Raw genomic sequence first — 22396 nt, forward strand, 5'->3', positions numbered from 1 at the left:
GAACCCTTCAGTGTGTCCCTGAGTTCTCACAGACAAAGTCTGAAGTGGAGGACCTTGATTTGCCACCTGTGAACTTGAATCTGTGGGCACCAAGGAACCATCCAAAGCAAGAGAATGGCAAGCAGTCTGAAAGTATTTTGGGTAGTGTCTGTGCACTTTGTCACTGGGACAAATATCTGGCAGTCACAATTTAAAGGAAGGTTTTTGACTTAAGAGTTTCTAGGAGTCTTAGTTCCTAGTCCGCCAGCTCCAAGGCTAGAAGGCATGTGGAAGGGCTTGGGCAGAGGAAAGCTGCTATGTCAGGGTGGCCAGGAAGCAGAGAAAGATGGGAGGAGCTGGACAGGAGCTGCACCCTGAGGGGCCACGCCCCTCTTCCCACCAGCCACACTCCCACAAGTCAGCACTACTGCCCCAAAGATCTAGTCACCTTCCGAACACATGGGGCTTTGGCGGTCATTTCACCTCTAAACCATAGCAGGGTAAAGTGTGTGGACCTGTCTTAACACAGCACTGCCTCAGCATCAGGGCTGTGATGAGGACTAGGCCACAAGTTCCCTGGGTTGACTGTAAGGAGGTCAAGACTCTGCCCCATAGGTCTCCAAAGGGGACACCTCATGATGCAGGGCATTGTGGGAACCTAAGGTGCTCCTGCTCCTGCTCCTGGCCCCCTCACTGCTGTGTGCTGTGTACCTGCAGCCTACTTAGGTACTGGAGTGCCCTTCAGGGGGAGGGGTTACTCCCCAGGACAGATTCCTGGCAGGAAAGGCTTATTTTAGTTTGCTTAGAAAACAGCTTTACTAAGGTATAGGTCATATACTGTACATATCTAAAAGTTCCCAATTCAGATTGTGAAGTATATCTACAGGATTGTGCAACCAGCCCCACAATATAATTTTAAAACATTTTGTTCCTCCAGAAAGAATCCTATAATTTTCACATGCACATAGCAGCAATCACTAAGCTACTCTGCAAATCTCTACAGAGTTGCCTGTCTTGGACATTTGTTATCAAAGCAGTCATACAGTGTGTGGCCCTCTGCACTTGGCCTCTTCCTCTTTACCTGTTCCCAAGGTCCATCGTGCTGTAATGTTTCAGCACTTCATTCTTTTTTGTGGACATTGATCTTCCATTGCATGGGTTTAATTACATCTTGCTCATCATTTACCAGTTGATGGACACATGAGTTCTTCTTGCCTTTCATTTCTTAAGAATTGTGCTGCTGTGTACATAGGTGTACAAGGTTTTTGTGGATGTATGTGAGGAGAGGATTTTAGGGCTGGGGCGGTAGCTCAGCTATGGAGTACTTACGTAGCACATGGAAGGTCCTAGGTTAAATCTCTAGCATGGGGTGGTAAAAGCCGTTGTATGTGTACATTGCCTAGAATTTGCTACTCACCTGGTCCAGCCTGAAAGAGAGGAGCCTTGGGCCCTGGTGCAGCTGAGGAGAGCCAGGTCCCCAGGGGGCCTCCCTCAAGACATGGCCTGGTCCCTGGGTGGCAGCCGGAGGTCTGCAGCCTGGTGGCATTTGCACAGAGCCACATTGCTTTCAGATATTCTCAAGCTAAATGTGTTCCAGAGGCCCCTGGACCTTGGGAGATACATTCTGATTCTGGAGATTGAATCCTGCTGGGTGGGGCCCTTAGGTCAGCGGAGAAGCAGGAGTATGTCCTGTTCCAAACGAGGCTCCTCTGTCCAAAAAGGCCTGAGTAAAAAGAAGTTTAAAACACAGAAGTGCATCCAGTGATAGATTGTGAGACAGCCAACCAGTCATATTTTCTTTGCAGTAAGAATTATCAAATATTAGTCAGCCATTGTAATTACCCTTGGGATGTCCTAGAGCGCTTAATGCATGTGCTTTTACACAGTTAGGCTGGATGCTCACATTGAGGATTAGGCTAGATATCACTGCCCGGCTTTTACAGGGTGTGGCTTGGAAGACTGTGTAATGTGCCGGTGGCTCCCACGGCTCTTGGTCCACGTAGCTAAGGCTTAAATTAAGTCTGCTTAACTCTAAATCCGGTCTCCAATTAACTGGTCACATATCAGGAATAAATTATTGAAAGGGTTTTGACTGATTTGCTCACTTAAATTAGTGCTTGTGCGGTGATGGGCTGCGTTGGAGTGAGAGACATGTCTTTTGTCGGAAATTGCCTAGAGTGACATGCTAACTGTTGTCGTAAAGCACACATTTGGGGCATTCCTGGCAATCCCCAAACCGGAGCATAGTTAGAACCTGCCCAGTTGAGTGGTCGCTGTTATTTACATTTATTTGAATGAAAGAACATTTTCTGCTGGATGGAGATGGCCAGGCTCTGCCTGCCCTTCCACATGAGCCAGCGACGCCAGGCTCACAGCTGTGAGCACACTCAGGGAGCTCTTTGTAAACAGGTCTGAGGTAAAGCCAGAGGATGCATTAAACTGCTAAGAGGTTTTTCCCCCCAAGTAAATTTGTTTTATTGCTTTTCTATAAATGAAAATATTTGCAGCGTGAGTCCTTAGGAGATTTTAGACATCATTTACCAAAGCAGGAATGCTGCAATTATGGTTTTGCAGAATTCTTAAGATGATTTGTAGTACCATACTATGAATTTGTCTTTGAGACAACAGTGAGTTTTCCACAGAAAGACGAAGAAGTGTAGTTCGTTTCCTGGCCAGGTGCTCTCATTTGAGGACCCTTGGTTGAGCGCAGTTCTGGTGACGAGGCCTTGTGACCAGTCTTGGCTCAGCTGATCCATGTTTCCCTGTTACCAAGAGGACGTTTCCTTCTTCCCACTTGGCACCAGCTTTTCTCTTGCTGAGGGTTATATTTAGGGGCTGGTAGGGACCTAAAAGAAGTAGTTGGCGTCTTCCACCCTTCAAGGGCTTCACATTGTGGGGCTCAGATTAGAAGTCAGGGGAGGGGGTCTCACCCTTCAAAGTGAATTTCTGCCTCTGCAAAAAAAAAAAAAAAGTTGGAGTCCATTTTTCTCCCCAGAAAAGCAATGTGCATCACATTCAGAGCATCCTTCCACTATGCCTGCAATTACAGCCTTACACGTGCATGGTGTCTGTCTGAGTGTGTAGCCGGCCGCATGTACAGATAGACCTGCTGTTCCCCCAGTGTGCAGCAGTCACCCATTGCCAGGTACCCATGGGTGGCTCCTTTACCTCCCATTGCTCAGTTTTCTTTGCAGTACCATTTCCACATTTTTTAGCATCTTGCTTCCAAGTACCAGAATTGGTATCATTTAGAGGCTGCAGCTAACTAACTGCAGGTGGTTGTAACTATAGGAGGATTCATTTTCTCCCATAGCAAGAAGTCAGCAGTGGTAGCACAAAGCTGGTTCTGTGGCACCATGGTGGTCCCAGTAAGTTCCTTTCTCTCATCCTTCTTCATCGTCCTGGCTGCCTCTACCATCAGCGTCCCCTCTATTGCCAAGTAGAACAAATGAGGAAGCCCCAAGGGGGAGAGGGTGACCCCTTCACACACGCAGAATAAAGGCCTTGCAGAAAGGCCTAGTAGACATCCTTTCCCCCTTATTATCTGAAACCATGTCACTTGGCCACTTGAAACCATGGGGACAAGTGTGTGAAGGGGTCACCCTCTCTCCCTTGGGGCTTCCTTATTTGTTCAACTTGGCAACAGAGGGGACGCTGATGGTAGAGGACTCAAGCTGCTGTACCCTGAAGGAGACTTTAGAAATCAAGATAAGGGCAAGTGCTGGGAACCAGGACATTGTCAGGGGCCAAAATGTGTCTCTTCCTTATTCTTACCAGCTTGCTTGTCACTCTGACGGTCATACCAGGCCCACAGCTGTGTGCCCTCCAAGTTCCAGAGGCACCTGAACTGTCCTGTGTTTATGCATAGCCATGGTTGCTCCCCCAGGGAGGGTGGGAGACGCACGCTGCCAGTGTGGCAGTGGGACCCTGCTTGCTGCCATCTGGCTGTGGGATGGTGGACAGGCCAGAGTAGGGGAGAGGTGTAGATGCCTGATGCCACTGCCACCCAAAGGAATTGAATCTTTTGCCAGCCAAAGTCAGAAACAGGACAGTGAAGGTAGATGAAATTATGTAGGGGAAGTAGCATAAATTCCTCATTCCTGGGAGGACTTAGAGGCTGGCCCTTGTCCCTGGGATTCTCTGTAGGATCCATGTGAGTTGACTGCTGTAACACTGGTGATTGGGCCCAGGGCTTTGCTTATGTTAGGCAAGTGCTGGGCCACTATGCTGCATTCCCAGCCCGAATCACACTTTGGTTGATATATTTATCCAGTAACAAGAATTTGGGTTCTCAGGGCAAAATAGTCGTTGTGTGGCTCTGTAGCCAACAGTGCCCAGGGTGTTCCTCAAGCCTTGCCACTCCTGCGTCATCCTGCCCAGCCCTGGGGGCCGAGGGGGCCAGTGGGCTAGCTCACTGATCAGGCCGAGGGGCTGCTGCAAGGTGTGGTGCCTAGATAATGCTTGAACTCTGTTGCATATGTGATTTTAGTATCTTTACCAAATACGGGGATTTCATCTGTAAAAATATGTATAGTAACTTCAGATTATACTATGTAAAAATACCCATGGAGAAAAAAACACAAAGGGAAAGCAGACTGATAGTTTGTAGAAACTGGGAGATATGAGCAGTGGGTAACATTGTACCATGTTTGTTTTCTTCTCTGGACAGTGCTGGGATTTGAACCCACGACCTTTACAGGGAACTACCTCCCCTGCCCTTTTAAAATTTTGAGCTGGTGAGGGTATCACTAAGTTTCCCAGGCTGGGTTTGTTCTTGTCATCTTCCTGCCTGGGTCTCCCAGAGTGCTGGGTTTCTGTATTTCTTTTTTAAAATGTGTAGTGTAGTAATATTTTGATAGCAGGAAAAGTTAGGTCTTCATTCAGAAAGTATGTGGAATGCAGTTGATCTTCCTAAAGAAGACCTCAGCTCCAGCAGAACGTGAGGTGGAAGCCTATTTCTGTCAGCAGTCATGAGGTCAGCGAGCACTCAGTGCAGATGGAATCACCTCTCTCTTGGGCTTGAGCTCCAGTGATGACTGGGGAGCCCTTCCCCCACTCCCTTAGCTCTGTGTAGTTATTACAGAGCTCGACCAGTAATTTGAGTGGAGAAAGTAGCAACCTTACTTTGCAGAAATCAAGCCCAGAAGTTAAAGGTGCACAGCGTTCTCTGGGAGAGACCTTCATGCTCCTGGTGCTCTGCCGCGAGGCTTTCTGGGGAGCAGAGCTCCTCCTCCATGGCTGCTCACTGTCCCCTCCTTCCCAGTGACACCAGGGAATGGGCTGTGACTGTCCCACGGCACGTTATTACAAATGCGCATTGAGATTCCAAATTCCTATAGGTTCAGCAGAAAGAAAATTTCAGTATGATTATATCCTATTATAATCAGGAATTAATTTTTAAAATCCTTTGAGTTCTATATCATTTTAGTTAGTTACATCTGGTAGCTTAAAATACCATGTCCCATCTTCTCAGATCGCTCTTTACCTAAAATCTTTTTTGTTGTTTGTTGTTCTTTTTGAAATTTGTTAGATAGTCCAAGTCAGTATGTTCTGTTTCTTTTTTCTTTTTGGTGGAACCAGGGATTGAACTCAGTCCCTTGTGCTTGCCAGGCAAGCACTTATTGTACTGAGCTATCTCCCAGGCCCCTGTTCTGTCTCTAAATTAAAATAGTTTGTTAAAGTGTAAACTCTAGCTGAAGTCATTTTAAAGTTTCTGATCATACAACGCTTTGTTGTTTCTCACGGGTGACTTCAGGTCATCAGTGGTATGGAAAAAGCAGACGTATCCCAGTGGGTGTTTTAGTGGCATAATGGCCAAGGTCTGGGTGTCTCACAGTGGGGCTGTCTGCTATGGTCTTCCTGCACCCGCCTGAGCTCTAGGGCTCCCTCACCCTCTCACAGCACCTTGGTGCTGAGCTCACCGTCTTCCTGACTGCACGTGGAGATGGCATCATTCTCAGCCTTTGGCTCCTTTGATCTTTCTAAATGGCACAGTTCTGACTCTAGTCTGGGGTATGCATGTGCGTATTAGTTTTTGTCTGAGTCTGTGGCACACAAGGTGTAAAGGTTCTTTTGTTCACTTGCATATGTCTGTCTTAATACCCGAAGTCTGCGGACCTCAGTAAGTTCTATTTGTTATTGGTGGTAGCCTAGGTTTTTGGAGCATTTCATGTTAGAAATAAAGGGAGTCTTAATTTCATTCCTCATTTTATGATAAGCCCATAGACCACATTACTCGCAGGAGCCTTCCTCTCCTCTATATTTAGGTATAGCGTCTGGGGTGAGTCTCCAGTGTTGACCAGATGCAGAAAGCCTGATAGGAGCCCCAAAGTTCAGAGGTCCTGGGCTTCGGGCCTTGTGCCTACCTTGGTGCCTGCTTTGTTAGACAGCTCTAGCAGTAACTATGTCAGTCCCTGAGAGGCAGTGTTGCATTATACATGAGAACTTGGGTAGTCACAGCAAACATGCCAGTCCTGAGAAAACCACAGGGAACCTGCCAAGAGACATGTCTTCATGTAGATGCAAAGGGTTGGGAATGTTCTGATTTCCTGGCTCGGACTGGTATGAACTTCGGCAGGGTGTCCTGGAGGATCTGGCATCCTTCTGCCAAACCCCAGAGTGTTCAACAGAGGCCCTGCCCAGCTCTTCTCTGTCGTGCCACCCACCTCCAGCCATTTGTTTTCTTGGTGTGACAGAGGTGAAGTAAAGTACAGCTCAGGGCCAGTTGATAACCCCCATTGTGCTGGTTAATTCTCCTAATGGCTTCTTGCTGCATGAGGGAGAAGAATTACCATGTAACTTCAGAAAAGGCCTGAGTGGCTGGAGAGTCAAGGTAGTACCCTGGCTAGCAGTATAGATTACAAATTTTTCCCAATTATTTTTACCTGTTAAAAAAAAAAACCAAACATGGGTCGGGGAGATGGCTCAGTGGAATAAGCGCTTCCCTGGCAAGCGCAAGGGCCTGAGTTCAATCCCTGGTTCCACCAAAAAGAAAAAAAAAAAAAAAAAACCCAAACATATAATCTAAAATTGCCGTCTTTTTAAGTGTTAAGTTTAGTGATATCAAATAATGAATCTGTAGAACTTTTTCATTTTGTCAAGATGAAGTTATACCCATCAAATTACAGTCCATAGCCACCAGTCCCACCCCTGTCCTGGCCCTGGAAACTACTACTCTGCTTTCTTTTGCTATGACTTTGGAGACTTTAGATGACTTTTTTTTTTTAATATTTATTTATTTATTTATTTAGTGTCTGTGTGTGGCCAGCTCAGCCCACCAGGGGGCGGGGCTGGCTGGCATGTGGTGCTGGGGGATTGAACCGCAGTCCCTGTGCTTCGCTTGGCTTAGCTTGTTCTAAGTAGGTGCTTTAGACCACCGAGCCATCTCACCAGCCCTAGATGACTCTTGTACTGCTGGAATCATGACCAGTATTTACCTTTTTTCTTGTTTCTCTCATGTAGAACAATGTCCTCCAGGTTTGTTCCTGTTGTAGCATATGACAGGATTTCCTTTTTAAAGGCAGAATTTTATTCTCTTGTTGACTACATCCCTGTTGGTTTGTATACACAATGAGCTATGGGCGGGTGCATTACTTCTTAGCTATTGTGCAGAATGCTGCTGTGAGTATGGGAGCAGATATTTCTTTGAGCATACAGATCTTCTGAGTATATATCCAGAAATAGGATTCCTGGGTCATATGGTGCTTCTATTTTTAACGTTTTGAAGAACTTGTTTTCCATAGCTGCTGTACAAGCCTACCAATAGTGTCCAAGGATTCTGGTGTTCCTACATCCTCACCAACATCTATTCTCTGGTTATTTTGAGAGAGGCCTTCCTAAAGGGTGTGAGGTAACATCTCATTGTGGTTTTGGTAATTAGTGTTGTTGAGCATCCTTTTATATCCTGTTGGCCATGTATATATTATCTGTGGTGAAATGTCTACTCAAGTTCTTTGCCTGTATTTTAATAGAGCAGTTTGTGGGGTTTTTTTTGTTTGTTTGGTTTTGGTTTTTTTGCGGAACTGGGGACTGAACTCAGGCCCTTGCGCTTGCCAGGGAAGTGCTTATTCCACTGAGCCATTTTCCCGGTCCCTATATTTTTGTTATTGAGTCAAATATGATTTTAAATCAGATCTTCCTGAACTTGCATCCTGGCTCTTCCATCTAGGAGTGGGGTGGCCAAGAGCATCTGCTTACCCTCCCTGGGCAGCAGTGACTGCAGCTATAGCAGAGCACAGTGACAGTGCCCACCTCATAGAGGCAGGGGCGTGGGCCAGTCAGTGGAAGCTGTGGTCACAGGATGCACACTGCATGCGTTGTATGTAGGATTTAAAGGGACAAAAATAAAAAAGGCTGCCTCCTCCACAAATGTCGTTCTTTAATTCCACCCTTGCCTCCTTCATGTTTAGTCCATCACTGGACTTTTAGGAGTTTTGAAGACTGTGGCATTTGGAGAAACTCCTGTTGCCAAGAAGACCCTTTGGGGCTCCTGGGCAGTGCTAGTTGGCACAGTTGCTTCAACTTCTGGTGAAGTGCCTGTATGGGCTGAAGCTGTGGTCCAAGGAAATGTGGTCCTGTAGGAGGTGGCTTGCCACCTCTGCCTCCCCCAGCCTCTCCTCCTGCTGAGCAGCCCTGGGCTCTGAATGGAGGAACAGAGAAAGCCTGCAGCACTGTGCTGAGAAGACATGGGGATTTCTATCAGAACTCTTGATGGGGAGAAGGAAAAAAAGGGTAAGGGATTGCTCTAAGAAGTCAGTTACAGATGTTTTGTTTCTTAAATCTTTTCAGAGGAAGGTTAAAGAGCCTGTGGCTTTCAGGATTTCCTGAGGCTGACAGGCGCATTGAGGGGAACCTGCCCGTGGAAGGACCTGGTGATCCGCTGGGTAGGACTGGCTTCCCTGAAGCTGTGTGCAACCCCAGCACAGCTTCTGAGGCCAGAGTGCAGCACCTCGTTTTCCTCCGTTGGGCATGTGCGTTTAGGAAATGCACATGCATGGAGGGGCCCAGGTGTATGTCCTACCCAGTGACTTTGCTCATAAAGCACTTGGCTGCTTCAGCCTGGCCTCCCATCTCTGTCTGTTCTGTGCACTGGTACCTGGTCACAACTCTTGATTCTGAGCAGCTTGGAAGGCAAGCTTGGCATGTGAGGACTGCCATATGCAGTTATGGTCAGTGGAGCCACTGAAGAGGATGTGTGTTGGCTCTGTGATGTCATGAGGGGCCAAGTAAGCTGTGGTAATGTTTGCAAAATGTGTTTATCCCAAAAAAGTTTTCAAAAATGTTTTGAATTCACTTTGTCTAACTCATGAAACAGATTGCATTTAAGCATTTAAAATCTATCAAGTATATTTTTAGTTATTTTTTTGGAAACAGTTCAGCTTGTCTAATTTAACTATGAAACATTACATTTAAGCATTTGAATTCTATCAAGCATTGTCTGTCTGTCTGTCTATCTATCTATCTATCGAAACAGATAGATACAGCCTGGTCTCTTTGGACTTCCTTGACTCAGTTCTCCTGCCTCAGCCTCCGGAGTCGCTGGGTGTATAGGCACATGTCTCTGCACAGGACTGTGTCAGGATTTTAAATGAGTATCACTGTACTCACTTTCTTCTTTATTTTAGTAGTATCAGGGGTTGAATTAGGCCCTGTACGCTGAGCTACCCCAGCTCCTTTTGTTTTAATTTTGAGATAAGAGTTTCCCTATGTTGCCCAGGCTGGGCTTCAACTTGTGACCCTCTTGCCTCAGCCTCCCAGGGTGCTGGGACATAGGTATGCGCCACTCCGGCTTCAAGGCACTGGCGGTTAGGAGCTGTCTCATGGGCCAGGCCAGCAGTTTCTGCTTCCTTGGGGAGAACCTGGAGGCCCAAGAGGACACAGCTCAAGCCCATTTCCCTACAGCCTCGCAGTTGTGGTTCCTAAGCGAGTGCTGCTTCCCAAGTTAGCTGTGCCCGCGATGTGGATCGTTATAAAGAAGACAGTGTGCTGGGGCTTTCCAGGAGGAAAGGTCACGCTTCCACATATAACTCGGTGCACATTGTGCGAGACAGGGAAGAATTGGCTCCATTATTTTAAACTTCTTGTTTCGCCTTACAGACTGCCCCGTCCCCTCTCCCCAGCAGAGCACAGAAGTGTTTCCTAACTCTGAGGTCATGGGTTTCCTTTCCTGGGTTCTCTCCTCAGGTCACACCCCAGGAGCATTGTGCAGTGGGTGGGTGGGTTGGCATTTGCAGCCACAGATGCCTGTCAGACAGCAGGAGGTGGAAGGGTGGAGCCCTGCAGGGTCTCACTAGAGCTTTGAGCAGTCAGCCTGTTGCCAGCCACTAAGGCACAGAGCTGCCCTCCAGCACGGAGTGTGTGGCTGTGGAAGCAGTGACCCGGCATGGTTTCCTCGCAGCTTTTGGCAATCTCTTGTGCATGCCCTGACCGTCCCTGCCTCTTTTCCTGGAATGATTTGTGAATTCTACTTGTGCTCTCTAAGCTTCTAACTCCTTTGTTCTTCCCTTTCCCAGCAGCTCCTACCAAACGTCTCTCAGGCAGGTGAGGCCTGATTTCTGCTCTTTTCTGCTAATTTCTAGTTGAAAATTCCTGGTGCCCCCCTCTGAACGTGAGTCTTAAGTGTATGTGCCCTTCCCAGAACCCTGCATGTGAGTCGGGGTCGCAAGTTCCTGCCTCCTGGCCTGGCCTCTGCTCGGGTGCGCTCGGGCAGCAGACTGTGTGTCCCAGTGTGGTACTTTAAAACCTACTTAGGGACCAAGGAGACACACATGTCCCAGAGCTGAGAAAGCCCAAGTGCCAAATGGAAGCCTCCTGTAAACATCCCACAGCCAAAGGGAAGATAGTAGCTTTGGGTGGTGGATAACGTATCTTTTTTAAAAAATAAGCCTTTTCAGTAAAAATAAACGTGTTTATATACAGTTTCCCTGGGGACAAATAAAATTGTTCATTTTTAGAAAATTAAAAGCTAGTCAGCACACCTAAAAACCTTCTCTTGGGCTAGAGAGATGGAAATGTCAGTCACCTCTTCTTTGTATCCTTGTGGTACGGTTGTGTCACCACCTCACCCATCCCTGTCCCATGACTGTCTCTTAGCCAAGCTCATTTGAAGACCTTCATGGCCACAATAACTGTTCATTTTGGCTCTCAGGATGTTTTTCTGTAATGCAGTCTTGTATCATTGTGAGGATATCCTGAGAGGGTTCTTATTAAAGTCCAGTATTTGCACTTAGATATAGGCCATGCCCCAACATTAGGTGGGTCAGTCGTGAGTCTGTGAGTGTGTAGAGATGCCAAGTGCTCACAGTTTTATGTAAAGCACTGAGCTAGGTATTGTAATGAAAGTGGGGTTGATGCTAAATGAAAGGAGAAGGCAAGGGTCGTGAGGGACACCACAAACCCAAGGGAGAAAAGCATGGGGAGATGCTGGGTAGATGGCAGCGTGAAGGTCAAGAGTCTGAATTGGAAAGCTACCATGAGAAAGTTTCAAGTTCCCTGGAGGGTTTGCGGGCAGCAGAGCTGGACAGGAGATGCATGCCAGTGGGAAGCTCGTGGCCCCATGATAAACGTGGTAAATGATAGCTCCAGAACCCAGGCTGCGAGGCCCTGGTCTTAGCTTGTGGCTATGTATATTGTTCTGTTTGGGTTGGGTGATTCATTAGCCAAGGTCTCTGTCTATGATCAGATCTGGACGTATTCTGAAAGATTTCCCATTGCTGTAGTAGTGTGGGTGTTTGTCTAGGTTAGCAGGGAATGCATTCCCTAAGGAAATGGCTTTAAATTTAGTTCACACAATTGTCCTTTCACAAAAGAAATGTGATTTGGCCTGTGTTTGATAAGTGAGTTATAAAAAAAAGAAAAGTAAGTTATATTTTTAAACTTTATTTGTTGGTCATCCATAACAGGTAGAGTCATTGTTTAATTAGAAATAATTTAAGGGGTATGCTGGTTTCCTAGTATCTCAGTGTTACCTATTGTGACATTATCAATTAAGGTAAATTAATCACCTAAAAAGTAAGTGGCTGAAAGGGTGCTGAATGCCAAAAGCCAGGGGCTCTCAGACATTAGCATGTGTTAAAGTCCTACTTGTGCAATCCCAGGTTGCTGGCTCTATCCTGGAATTTCCAGTCGGACTGGCTGGCTGGGGCCCGCCTGCATTTCTAAGAATGCAGGACACTTTGACCACCTGGTGGCCCACGTTCTGTGGACCTCAGCCCACATCCAGATCGTGTCTTCTGCTGCCACAGCCGGGCCCATGCAGAGTAGGTTAGACAGCAGGCACAGTCGCAGGACATCAACAGCGTAAGTGAGGCATGCTGAGTGGGTGGGCATCTTTTTATGCACACATGCGGATGAGATAAAGGGGCCAAGCTTCCTGCTCACTGGCTGTCTGGAGCAGACTTGGCAGCCAGTCATTTTCCCGCCTCTCAGTGCACAGCCCTCGCTCCCTGACCTGCCTCATTTCTTCCCATCTGCGTGTCAACTGCTTATTCTCTGGGCGCCGGGATCTGCCTGCAGTTCCTGGGTCTCTTTGCTGCTCTGATTCCCCGTCATGCCCCTGTCTGCTCAGGACTAAGCTCCTGACTCCCCTTTCCGTGTCCCACAGTGGCCCTCTTCCTTGCCACCCTTGTAGCCATTCTCCTACCTTGCCTTATACTTCCCTGCAGCGGGGCCCACTCCTTAGGGACAGGGCTAGTACATTGCACTGTTGTTCTGGGATGAAATGAGTGTATGATTGGTCTCTGGGGGATTAACTACTTATTTATAATACATCATGTAGGGTTTTATAAAGTAGTATATGTGTCCAGTACCGCTATCTCTACTTAGATACAAACAACCACCCAGCGGAGCTTCCACGGGGCTTTGCTTTGTCCTGTGCCCCTCGGTGTGTATTCTCCCTGGCCCTCACACCTCGGTCCTTCTGACTTCTCTCCCTTGTGCTCAGTCTTCCCAGGAAGCTCTGGGCTACCTCGATCTGCCTCTCTCAGCTCCTCTTGTACTTACTGTCTGCGTTCAGAATGGCTGGGCTGAGGTCAGTGCCAGAACTGCGGGCCTGTGGAGGAGGCGCTTGAGGACCCAGCCAGGCAGGGAATGGCACAGGAAGCTGGCCTGTGACCTTAGAGCTGCCTTCATTGGGTGGAAGAGGCATTTAGGCAGAGTCCAGAGGGCCTCCACCCTCTCCACTATGGCCCTGCATAGCATGAGTCCTGGGTGTGCCGAGGCGTTGGCGAGGGGGCCCTGGGACCTACTGCTTCCTTTGTAGAACAAGTTCTTGCCTTGCCCACTACTCTTCAGGATTTCAGTATTTTGTTTTGTCCTAAATCCCCAACCTGATTGATTGTGGAGAAATCTAAGCAACAGAAAGATTTTGTCAACAGATCCTCTATTTTTAGAAGACGTTAAATTATGATGTTAACAGGAATTCAGCACTTACTGCAGCCCTAGTCCAGGCTTAGGTGCTATCACGGTTTCCCATTCAGTCTCCACAGAAAGCTGCAGGAGTGGGGGCTGTAATGGCTGTCACTTCTGGGTAGAACTCAGTCCGAAAGCCCATGAGCAGGCCCGTTTCCAGGGGCGAGCCACAGGGATGTGTGCTTTCTCCTTTCTGCCCCTGCTCTGGGCATCGGGATGAGCTGACCTGGGGTCAGTTTTAGCCCTGGCTCTACCAATGGACTATGGACTCTGATTGACTCCATGTTCTGGGCATCTTCACAGAGGGACACGGACAGCACCTAGTTTTTTTCTGGTGATTCTGGGAACACCGCTGGTAGATACTGGTAGAGCTCACAGCTCGGCACATGGTGGACCCTGAGAAACCGGGTATCAAGCTCCTTTGGGCCTCGATTTCCACACTAGGAAGGGAAAGAGTTGAGCTAAGTCATCCGGAGTGTGCCCTTCAGCTCTGTGTTCCTGTGAGAGCTTACTGCATCCACCGTGATCCAGGAGCGGGAGGGAAAATGGCCCTGGGGTGGTGTGGGGAGCAGCAGGGCCGATGCGGCCAGGCTTCTGCACACCCCACAGGTGGGCCTCGCTGTCCTGGGAATCAGTGTTGGGTAGGTGGGGACCAGAAAGAGCAAACTACTACAAGGATTAGCGGTCTATATTCTAAGGTGAGTATTTATTTTTTTTTCTGTTTATTATCTTTAATGAGAAAGTGAGAACCCAGAACTTCAGCTTCAAAAAGTTCCCTTGAAAGTTGGAAAACAAATACCCTTTATTTATGAGAACAGTTTTATCCACACATCCATGGCTTTTCTTAGTTCTCTCCAAGGTCCTGTAGCCACAGCCTCCCATTCAGGCATTGCTTATTCCTCTGGGGGTGAGCCAGGCCCGGACGGAGGAAGCCAAGAGCACCCACGTGCTGGTGGGGCTGCCACCTGCAGGTTCCTCCAGGTCTGCACTCCAGCTGTTACTCTGGGCCCCCACTCAGGGCCACCCCTGTGGGTCCTGGCTGCTTCTCCTTTGAGCTGTTGTCCCCGCCATAAACAGGCGAAGTCTGGTTTTGGCTGCTTCATATCTTGTCTTCAATGGCTTTGAAACCTGTCCCAGACAGCTGGCTCTGGGGAGGATGAGGACTAAAGATCTGCAGGGCCTCGGCCTCTCTTCCTGCTTTTGGTTTGTTTTGGCTGCATCGGAACAGCTTGCATCCCTGTCTCTGCATCATGCCCCTTTACAGTTTTCATGTTATATGCCGGGGCGGGGTGGTGGTGGTGCTGTCCCCTACAGTTAATGCTCACGTTCATTCTATAAGGTAAGCATTATTAGCAGAGTTTGCATATAAGGAAGCCAAGGTATAAAGTGACCAGGTGACCTGCTGGGGTTGACCGCATGGATTCCTGGGGAGCCCATTTGATCCTGCACATCAGGCTCCGGGCTCCATGCTCTTTGTCTGACAAACAGCAGAGATCCACCCTTCCTTCCTGTCTTCCAGAACACTTTCTCTGCATATCCTGTGCTCCAGTGATAATGTACTTCTTTCAGTCACCTTGTGGAAATTTGAATCGTATCTTATTCCTACCTGCATTTCTAGCATTGCTCCTTGCATGTAACAGGAACTAAAAAAAACTTTTTTTTTTTTTTTTTACTAAGTGAACTTTAAAGAATATGTTTTCCTATAGCTAGACTGCAGAAAATAATATCTCATTTTTCTATACAACACCCAAAGAGGGCCAGAGAGATAGCTCAGCAGCCTACGCACCTGCCCAGCAAGCAATTTGATCCCTGGTACTGCATGCATGCTGGCCCCAGGTGCTGAGCTGGTCACCAAAACCAGGTGTGGTGGCGCACGCCTGTAATCTCATCACTGGGGAGGTTGAGACAAGAGGATTACACAAGTCCAAGCTGTGTAGTGAGACCTTGTACCAAATAAATAAATAAATAAATAAATAAATAAATAAATAAATTCCAAAGAGCCCCTGACAATGTGGAGCAGTTTGGGTAGATGAGACTCTGTCCGTGGCTATTGATTGTATATGGGACATGGATGTGTCAGGGAACAGCAGTCTTTGTCCCCTTGGCTTCTGCTGCCTGCTTTTGTAGAGGTGAAGTTGTTCATGTGTCGCAGGCAGATTTAACAGCATTAAACGTATGTGCCTATTTTACTTTTTTTTTTTTTACTTTGTTTTTTGAAAGAAATTTTCTTCAGCTGTTGGTAACAACAGAAACTGCAGATGTTAATGCCTGTTGTTGTTAACTCTTCCCCAGAGACTTGATGTTCAGTTTTCATTCTCATTTCTAAAATTTGCTCTTGTAACTAAAACTGAGGTTTCAGAACTTTCTTTTTCTTTTGGCATGGGAGTTCAGAATTTTCTGGCGACGTGGAGAAAGTTGTAAAATGCTCAATTGTGGGCTGGCACACAGCAAATGTCATAAAATTGGAGAATGAAGCTCAGTCTTATTTTCCACCTACAGTTCTTTCTTACATGAGACTTAATGTGGGCACTTAAGTGTCACATCTGTAGAAGAGCTGCAGCTCAAAATTAAATCTGTTCGGCTGGGGAGATGGCTCAGTGGAATAAGCGCTTCCCTGGCAAGCGCAAGGGCCTGAGTTCAATCCCCAGTTCCGCAAAAAAAAAAAAAAAAAAAAAAATCCAAAATTAAATCTGTTGTGTGAAAGTGTGAGAAAGACTCCCTGTGCCTTTTACCTTACAGATCCAGTCATTAGACTAGCAGGTGCTCCTGTGCCGGTGGCAGTTTCTTCTCTCCCAGCACTTCCTCTGCTCATAGCAGTCATACAGTTCCATTCTCTTCCCTGTGTGCTTACGTGCAGAGGAAAAGCGGGATGCAACAGCTCAGAGTGCTTGGAGAATAATTTGGCATCTGAAACACCAACACAGAAGCATAATTCATATTTATAATTCTATTGGGAGTGTTACAGCAGTGATTTAGATGGAGGCAATTGTCTCATAGGGCCCCTGAGTTATGACTAGTTTTAAAATTTTAGAACTTATTGTTTCTGAAATCTGCATAATTTGTGTGTTCTGTATCCTGTTATTAGAGATGTCAGAAGGGTAAAGTCTAATCCTAGTGTGTTGAGGTTCTTTGGTTTTGTGGCTTTGCAGATTTCATAAATATGTAAAACTCAGTGTCTGTGCTTTCCTTCTCCAGTCGGGCAGAGGGGGTATCATGTCACACATTTTGCACCAAGGGACTGGACCGCAGAAAAGCCTCCCTGTTTACAAAGAGGCACCAGCAGTCTGGCCCAGGTAGAGCGGCCCTGAGCTCAGCCTCTACTTTCCTGGCCTGTGTTTTTTCCATGTTGGCTTCTAGGTAGCACGGTCAGCGAGAACTCAAGGCATGGAAAGAAGCCAGACCCCCTGACCCCCCGCCCCAGTTGCTCTGGAGAACTTTCGCAAAACTGCTCATTTTATTTTCCTTCTGCCATGCTTTAGCTGCTATGTTTAGGAGGCCTCATCTCACAAAACTCACACGCATGCACAAGCACATGCACACACCCACACACACACAGCACACTTCAAAGACATGGCCCAGTCTCAAATCTTCTTGCACTGATAGAACAACTCATTTGTACAAATTTAGCCAGGCAAAATTTAAAACAAACAAATACTTTGCCCTATTTATAAATCACTAAGCTACTTTGTAACTAGTCTATTCTTAATATGAGCAAAAGATAATATTTTTTAAAAATTGACTTAATGATTTTCACCACATTAAATCCATTTGGGCAAAGAGAACATATTTTTATCCCACTCTTGAAAGTAATATACTAACAATTTTTCAGGCTCATAGGAGGACAAAGGCCAAGGCAAACAGGAAGACTGCATGAGGCAAGTCCTTGTCCTAGCAGTGGGGCTTAAAGGAGGGAAAGCACTCCAGGGCGTCTGCGCCTGTCGGTCAGCGGGCTCACGCCTCACTGCCTGGGCCCTGCGTGCTTGTGCCCACATGGGAAAGGACATTCAGGTGCTGTGTTTGCTGCTGTCCCTGCTCTGCCTGCCCAGGATTACCTTTTGGAGACAAGAACTCCAGTGTGAGATGGAGCAGAATTTGAATTATAAACACATGGTGCAGCAGAGGCAGTAAGAGAAGAAAGCAAGAAAGGACTCAGGTAGAAGCCCTAGAGCTGCAGGATAAGAATAATAAAATTCCTTTCAGAACAATTTGATTTTTTTTTGGGGGGGGGGCTGGCTCAGGATGCCGTCAAGGCAGGTCTGGCGAAGCTTGAGGATATGGGGCCGAACCAAAGCTTCCTGAGCCTGACTGCTTTGGTGAATCACTAATGGGCAGGCCCCCAATAAAATTCCTTTCAAAAACAAAGATTTAAACTGTGTTATATTCATACATTTTTATGGGATGGGTTGATTTGTTTTCTGTGTGTTTTGCAGAATACTTTTTCATCTTTTATTCAGAAAAGATTTGCATTATTTTTAAATTTTATTATAAGTGTTATAGATTAAAAAAATACAGGAAATAAGTGACATGTCCAAATCTAGCCCCTTCTTACCTCTTCTACTCTGCAGTTAATTTATTAAGTGCCTGCTGGGAACCAGCACGGTGCTCAGTGATGAGAAACCCATCCGGACATGACAGTAGGGCTCTAGCTTTCTTAAGCCTTAACTAAAGTGAGCACAATTTTTTTTTTCCCACAACTTTGATTCACTTCTTTCCAGCACTTTTCCTGTGTCCTTAACATGTTCACAATGGGACTGTAATCTGCATGTCTCTCTTCCAGGTGGCTTGATCCACTGGTGGTGCACGTGTGGCTGTCCCACACATGACCATGTCACTTACACCATGGGTGTGACAGCTGCCTGATGGGACAGTGCTTGCCCACCAGCAGTGCCAGCTGGTGGGATGGGCTGATCTGAGAGCAAGCCATGAGCGCGCACCTCTGTCATGCTGCGCTGTGTGTTGTCCTCTGCTCTCCATGTTTTAGGTTCTCTATGTTAACTCAGTGTACTTGATGCCTCTGTGAAGGATTAAATGTCTTTCCCACTCAACGCATTGGGAAGCTGAGGCTTAGAGAAATGAAGTGGCTTGCAAAAGATTGTGTAATCCATAAGTAGCAGGGTCTTGATTAACACCCAGCTAGTCCAGCATAGAACTTTCCCTATTAATCGCTAAATTATGCCGCCTTCAATAATATTTATAAAACTGAGATAACTTTATTAGCTTTGTATCGCAGTGAAATTCCTGAGGTAACTAATTAATAAAGGTAAATGATTACTGAGCTCACAGGTTTGGAAGTTCCCATCTGAGATTGGGTGCCCCCTGTGGTTCAGGCCTCTGGGAGGGGCACCACATGTTGTGGCAGGCACGTTGCTGCAGGGACTGGGCATGTCTTATACCAGAGAGCAGAGAGGAGCAGAGACCAGGGCTTCACAGTCTCTCCTGAAGGCAGTCTCCAGGGATGGAAGGGCCTCTTACAGGTGCTACTCTGGGGACTGTGGACCTTGGAGTCACAGTTGGACGTTAGCAATAGGCAGTTTTGATTCTTACATTTCATTGAAAAGTGAACAAACATTTTTCTTCCAGTAAAATGCATTGACTGTCTAGTTATTTCTTATCCCAAAAGAAAGTAGAATTATATTCATTTGTGTAGTGAGATGATAAGAAATAAGAATCTGGAGCTCTGTAATTTAGAGCTCTGAATTTAAATGCCTGAAGAGTCAATAAGGCATTCTTAATTAATGTTTATTGTATTTTAATCCAGTGATTTTAAAGAAAGTTAAGTCATTTTAAGAAATTAAACTTTTTGTGCTTTTATTTGTTCTTGTAGATTTCACAGTAGGAAAGCCAATATAACCTCAGAAAAGATATAGTTATTACTGAAGACTGGAAGCTAAATTGTATCATGAAATTGCTTGGACCTATCAGCTGAAAGAGATTGTAGGTTATGTTTTGGGTGGTTGTGAGATATAGGCTTTTCACTGCATGTGTTGAGACAGTGGTTTTATTTTCAAAGATTCTGTTTATACAGAAGTCCAAGAATGTGTTAGGTGCTATGAGGTCAAGTTGTACAGGACTCTGCTGCCTTTCTTAGCTAGGGACTCGGGGCAGGTGGCATGTTCTCTGTATGTGTCTGGAAGGTGTTTGTGAGCTATGACATCAGTGTGTACCAGAACACAGTGGCTGCAGGGAGGTGAGCTTCAGATTCTACGTACACAAAGAGGTTGAAGCAAGTACCCAGAAATTTAAAAATTGATGACATAGGAAACATTTGGGGGGCCGGCCAAATATCTCAGTAGATTAAAGCGGCTGCAAGCAGGTGCAGAGACTGGGGATTCAATCCCCGGGCCTGCCTTGCTGGCCCCGCCCCCGGGGTTCACTGAGATGGCGATTGAGACTGGGCGCGGTGGCCTGCGCCTGTAATTCCAGCTCTTGAAAGGCTGTAAACAAGAGAATCGCTACAAGTCTGATCTAGTAGTGAAACCCTACAGACCCTATAGACCCTTCCTTAAAATACAGGAAAAAAAAAAAACATTTGGGTTGTGGTATCTTATAATATCAGATAGGTTTCGGACCTAGGTGGACATGGGTTAGAATCCCAGTATATCTGTTTAATCACTGTATGAGCTTGGGGAAATCACTTGGTCTTCTTGAGCCACGTTTTCCTTGTCAGCCTAGTTTTTCCTTCTGGAGGTTGTCCTAGGGGTTAAGTAGGTCTGCTTGTAGAAAATGACTGACAGGGTGGGGTGTAGGGGTGCTTACCTGCTATCCTAAGGCCTTGAGAACCCAGGGGCTTAGTGAGACCCTTCTCCAAAGCAAAGGGTAAAAGCCTGGGATTCAGTGCCCAGCACCGCCAAGAGTGCCCAGCACTTGCTAGAGGGTCTGTCAATGCTCACTGTTATGAGCTACCATGAAATATATTTTAATCTTTCAGAGTAGCTTTTGATGCAGTAAGAGGCTCACAGAAGCCACACTGTTTTGGTGTGGCCCTGCTTCTTCTAGCTGTGTGACATAGGGCAAGTTACTTAACCTCCCTGTGTTTGCTATTCTGTAAAACTAATCATAGTACATGTGTCACAGGGTGGTTGTGATGATGAAATGAGCTTGATTATGCATATGCCACCATGCCCAGACTGCTACTGAGGAGGCGCTTTTGCTTGTTCTGTCAGTAATACAGTGATTACATAACTTCTATAGGAGAAGCTAAAACTTTGCTTTAAAAGTAAGCATCTTTAATCATTTCCTCAGTCCTGCAACTTCCGCTATTTGATGTATTGTTGTTTTATATTAATGGCTTAGACCTAGGTTATTTCAACACATATTGAAACATGAATTTTTAATTTGGTGATGTTACTGTGTTTTACTATCATTCTATTCTTATTTTTTATGTATTTGGTACAGGGTCTTAACTACGGAGCTCAGACTCATAGTGATCCTCCTGTCTTCAGCCTCCCCAGCTCTGGGAATACAGTTGTGTGCCACCACGCCTGATCTTGGTGGCCGGCTCAGCACACCTGGGGGCAGGGCCAGCACTGCATGTGGTGTCAGGGATCAAACCCTGCTTCCTGTGCTTGCTTAAGCAGGTGCTTAGTCCACTAAGCTATCTCATTGGCCCTAGGTTTTATCTAAATGAGAAGCTGATGATTTAGCATGGTTTGAATATGTTAAAAGATGTGTTGAAAAATTAAAACCTGCTTATCCTTCTCCAGATTATTCAGAGATAGGAGAGCTTCCCCCGCGGTCTCCTTTGGAGCCAGTGTGTGAAGATGGGTCCTTCGGCCCTGTACCGGAGGAAAGGAAGAGGTCTCCGAGGGAGCTGCGGGAGCTGTGGAGGAAGGCCATTCTGCAGCAGATTCTGCTGCTTAGGATGGAGAAGGAAAACCAGAAGCTGCAAGGTGGGTTTGGAACTCAACAGGCTGACCGTGACTGAGCTTGGCTCTGAAGGGAACTGTATCAAACTAAAATCAGGGTGACCTTACATATCTTCAGTCTTCCCTGTTTACTATTTTAAAGTAATGTCAGCATTACTTACTTTGTGGTGATTCAAATATAATTTCAGGGGGCCTGCCCCTTAGCTCAGTTATTTAAGTGGCTGCTTCAACACAGCAGTCAGGCTCAGGTTGCTGTGGTTCGATCCCCACAACTCAAGCCAGCCAAACCTGCCCTGAAGGCATTTGGAGGAAAATAAATAAATAAATAAATAAATAAATATTATTTCATCAGTTATATTAATTCCTGTATAGTCACTAGCACAATGCCTAGAACTTCTGAGATACAGGCTATAATTTTTTTAAGCTCCAATTTTTTTAAAAATGTGGGTGTTTTTCCTTGTATTTTGTTTTATTTTTTTGACTCTGTCCTCAGCCACAGTATTCCTAGGTATTAGAAATCAAAGAATTCTGTGGGAGTCCTTAAAGTTTGTAATCTCCTTTTATACCTTTTCAGTAGATTGTTGATAACTTGAAAAAAAATATTGGCTCAGTTCTACCTGTATTGATTGATTTAAACAACATCAGAATATGACACAAAATTGAAAAGTGTAGGGTTTATTCATCTCCTGTTTCCATGCCAACACTTAAACCAATGAAATGATGTTAGAATAGTTTAAGAAGCAAGGTGTATGGGTCTGTGTAAAAGCCCTATAGCTCAGAGAGCTGCCTGGTATAGATCAGTGAGACTTGGAGGGCAAAGCCCAAGTATACCCTGGTAAAGGCAAACTGTAGCAGGAGTTGGTCACAATGCCATTGCCCAGAGCAGTTTTAGGGTTAGAGCGTGTTTCGTTGCCTTTGTTTTTTTTTTTTTTTTTTTCCCCTCTTCATTTCCTTTGATTGCCAGGTTTTGTCTTTTGGTATTGATGCTGATGTTTATATAAAAATAGAGCCACCAACATGCTACGTCTGAAGACTAAGTTCTGGAGAAAGTGTGGCATGCTATGAAGTTTATTATACAGGAACCTACCACTTTTCTTTTTTGAGGTGTTTTTTAAAAATTATTTCTATGTTTTGTTTGATTTTGG

General features: G+C 46.0%; 1 protein-coding gene across 1 annotated transcript in view; it reads left to right on the forward strand.

The window, feature by feature from the left end:
* Tbc1d1 (TBC1 domain family member 1) overlaps positions 1-22396 on the forward strand; it is a 222302-nt gene that overhangs the window by 160137 nt on the left and 39769 nt on the right. The window contains exon 15 of the mRNA XM_004642666.2: positions 21090-21275. Within this exon, the coding sequence (XP_004642723.1) occupies positions 21090-21275 (186 nt within the window). The remainder of the gene's footprint in view (positions 1-21089; positions 21276-22396) is intronic.

The sequence above is a fragment of the Octodon degus genome, unplaced genomic scaffold (genome assembly GCF_000260255.1).
Source record: "Octodon degus isolate 3935 unplaced genomic scaffold, OctDeg1.0 scaffold00158, whole genome shotgun sequence".
Lineage (NCBI taxonomy): Eukaryota > Metazoa > Chordata > Mammalia > Rodentia > Octodontidae > Octodon > Octodon degus.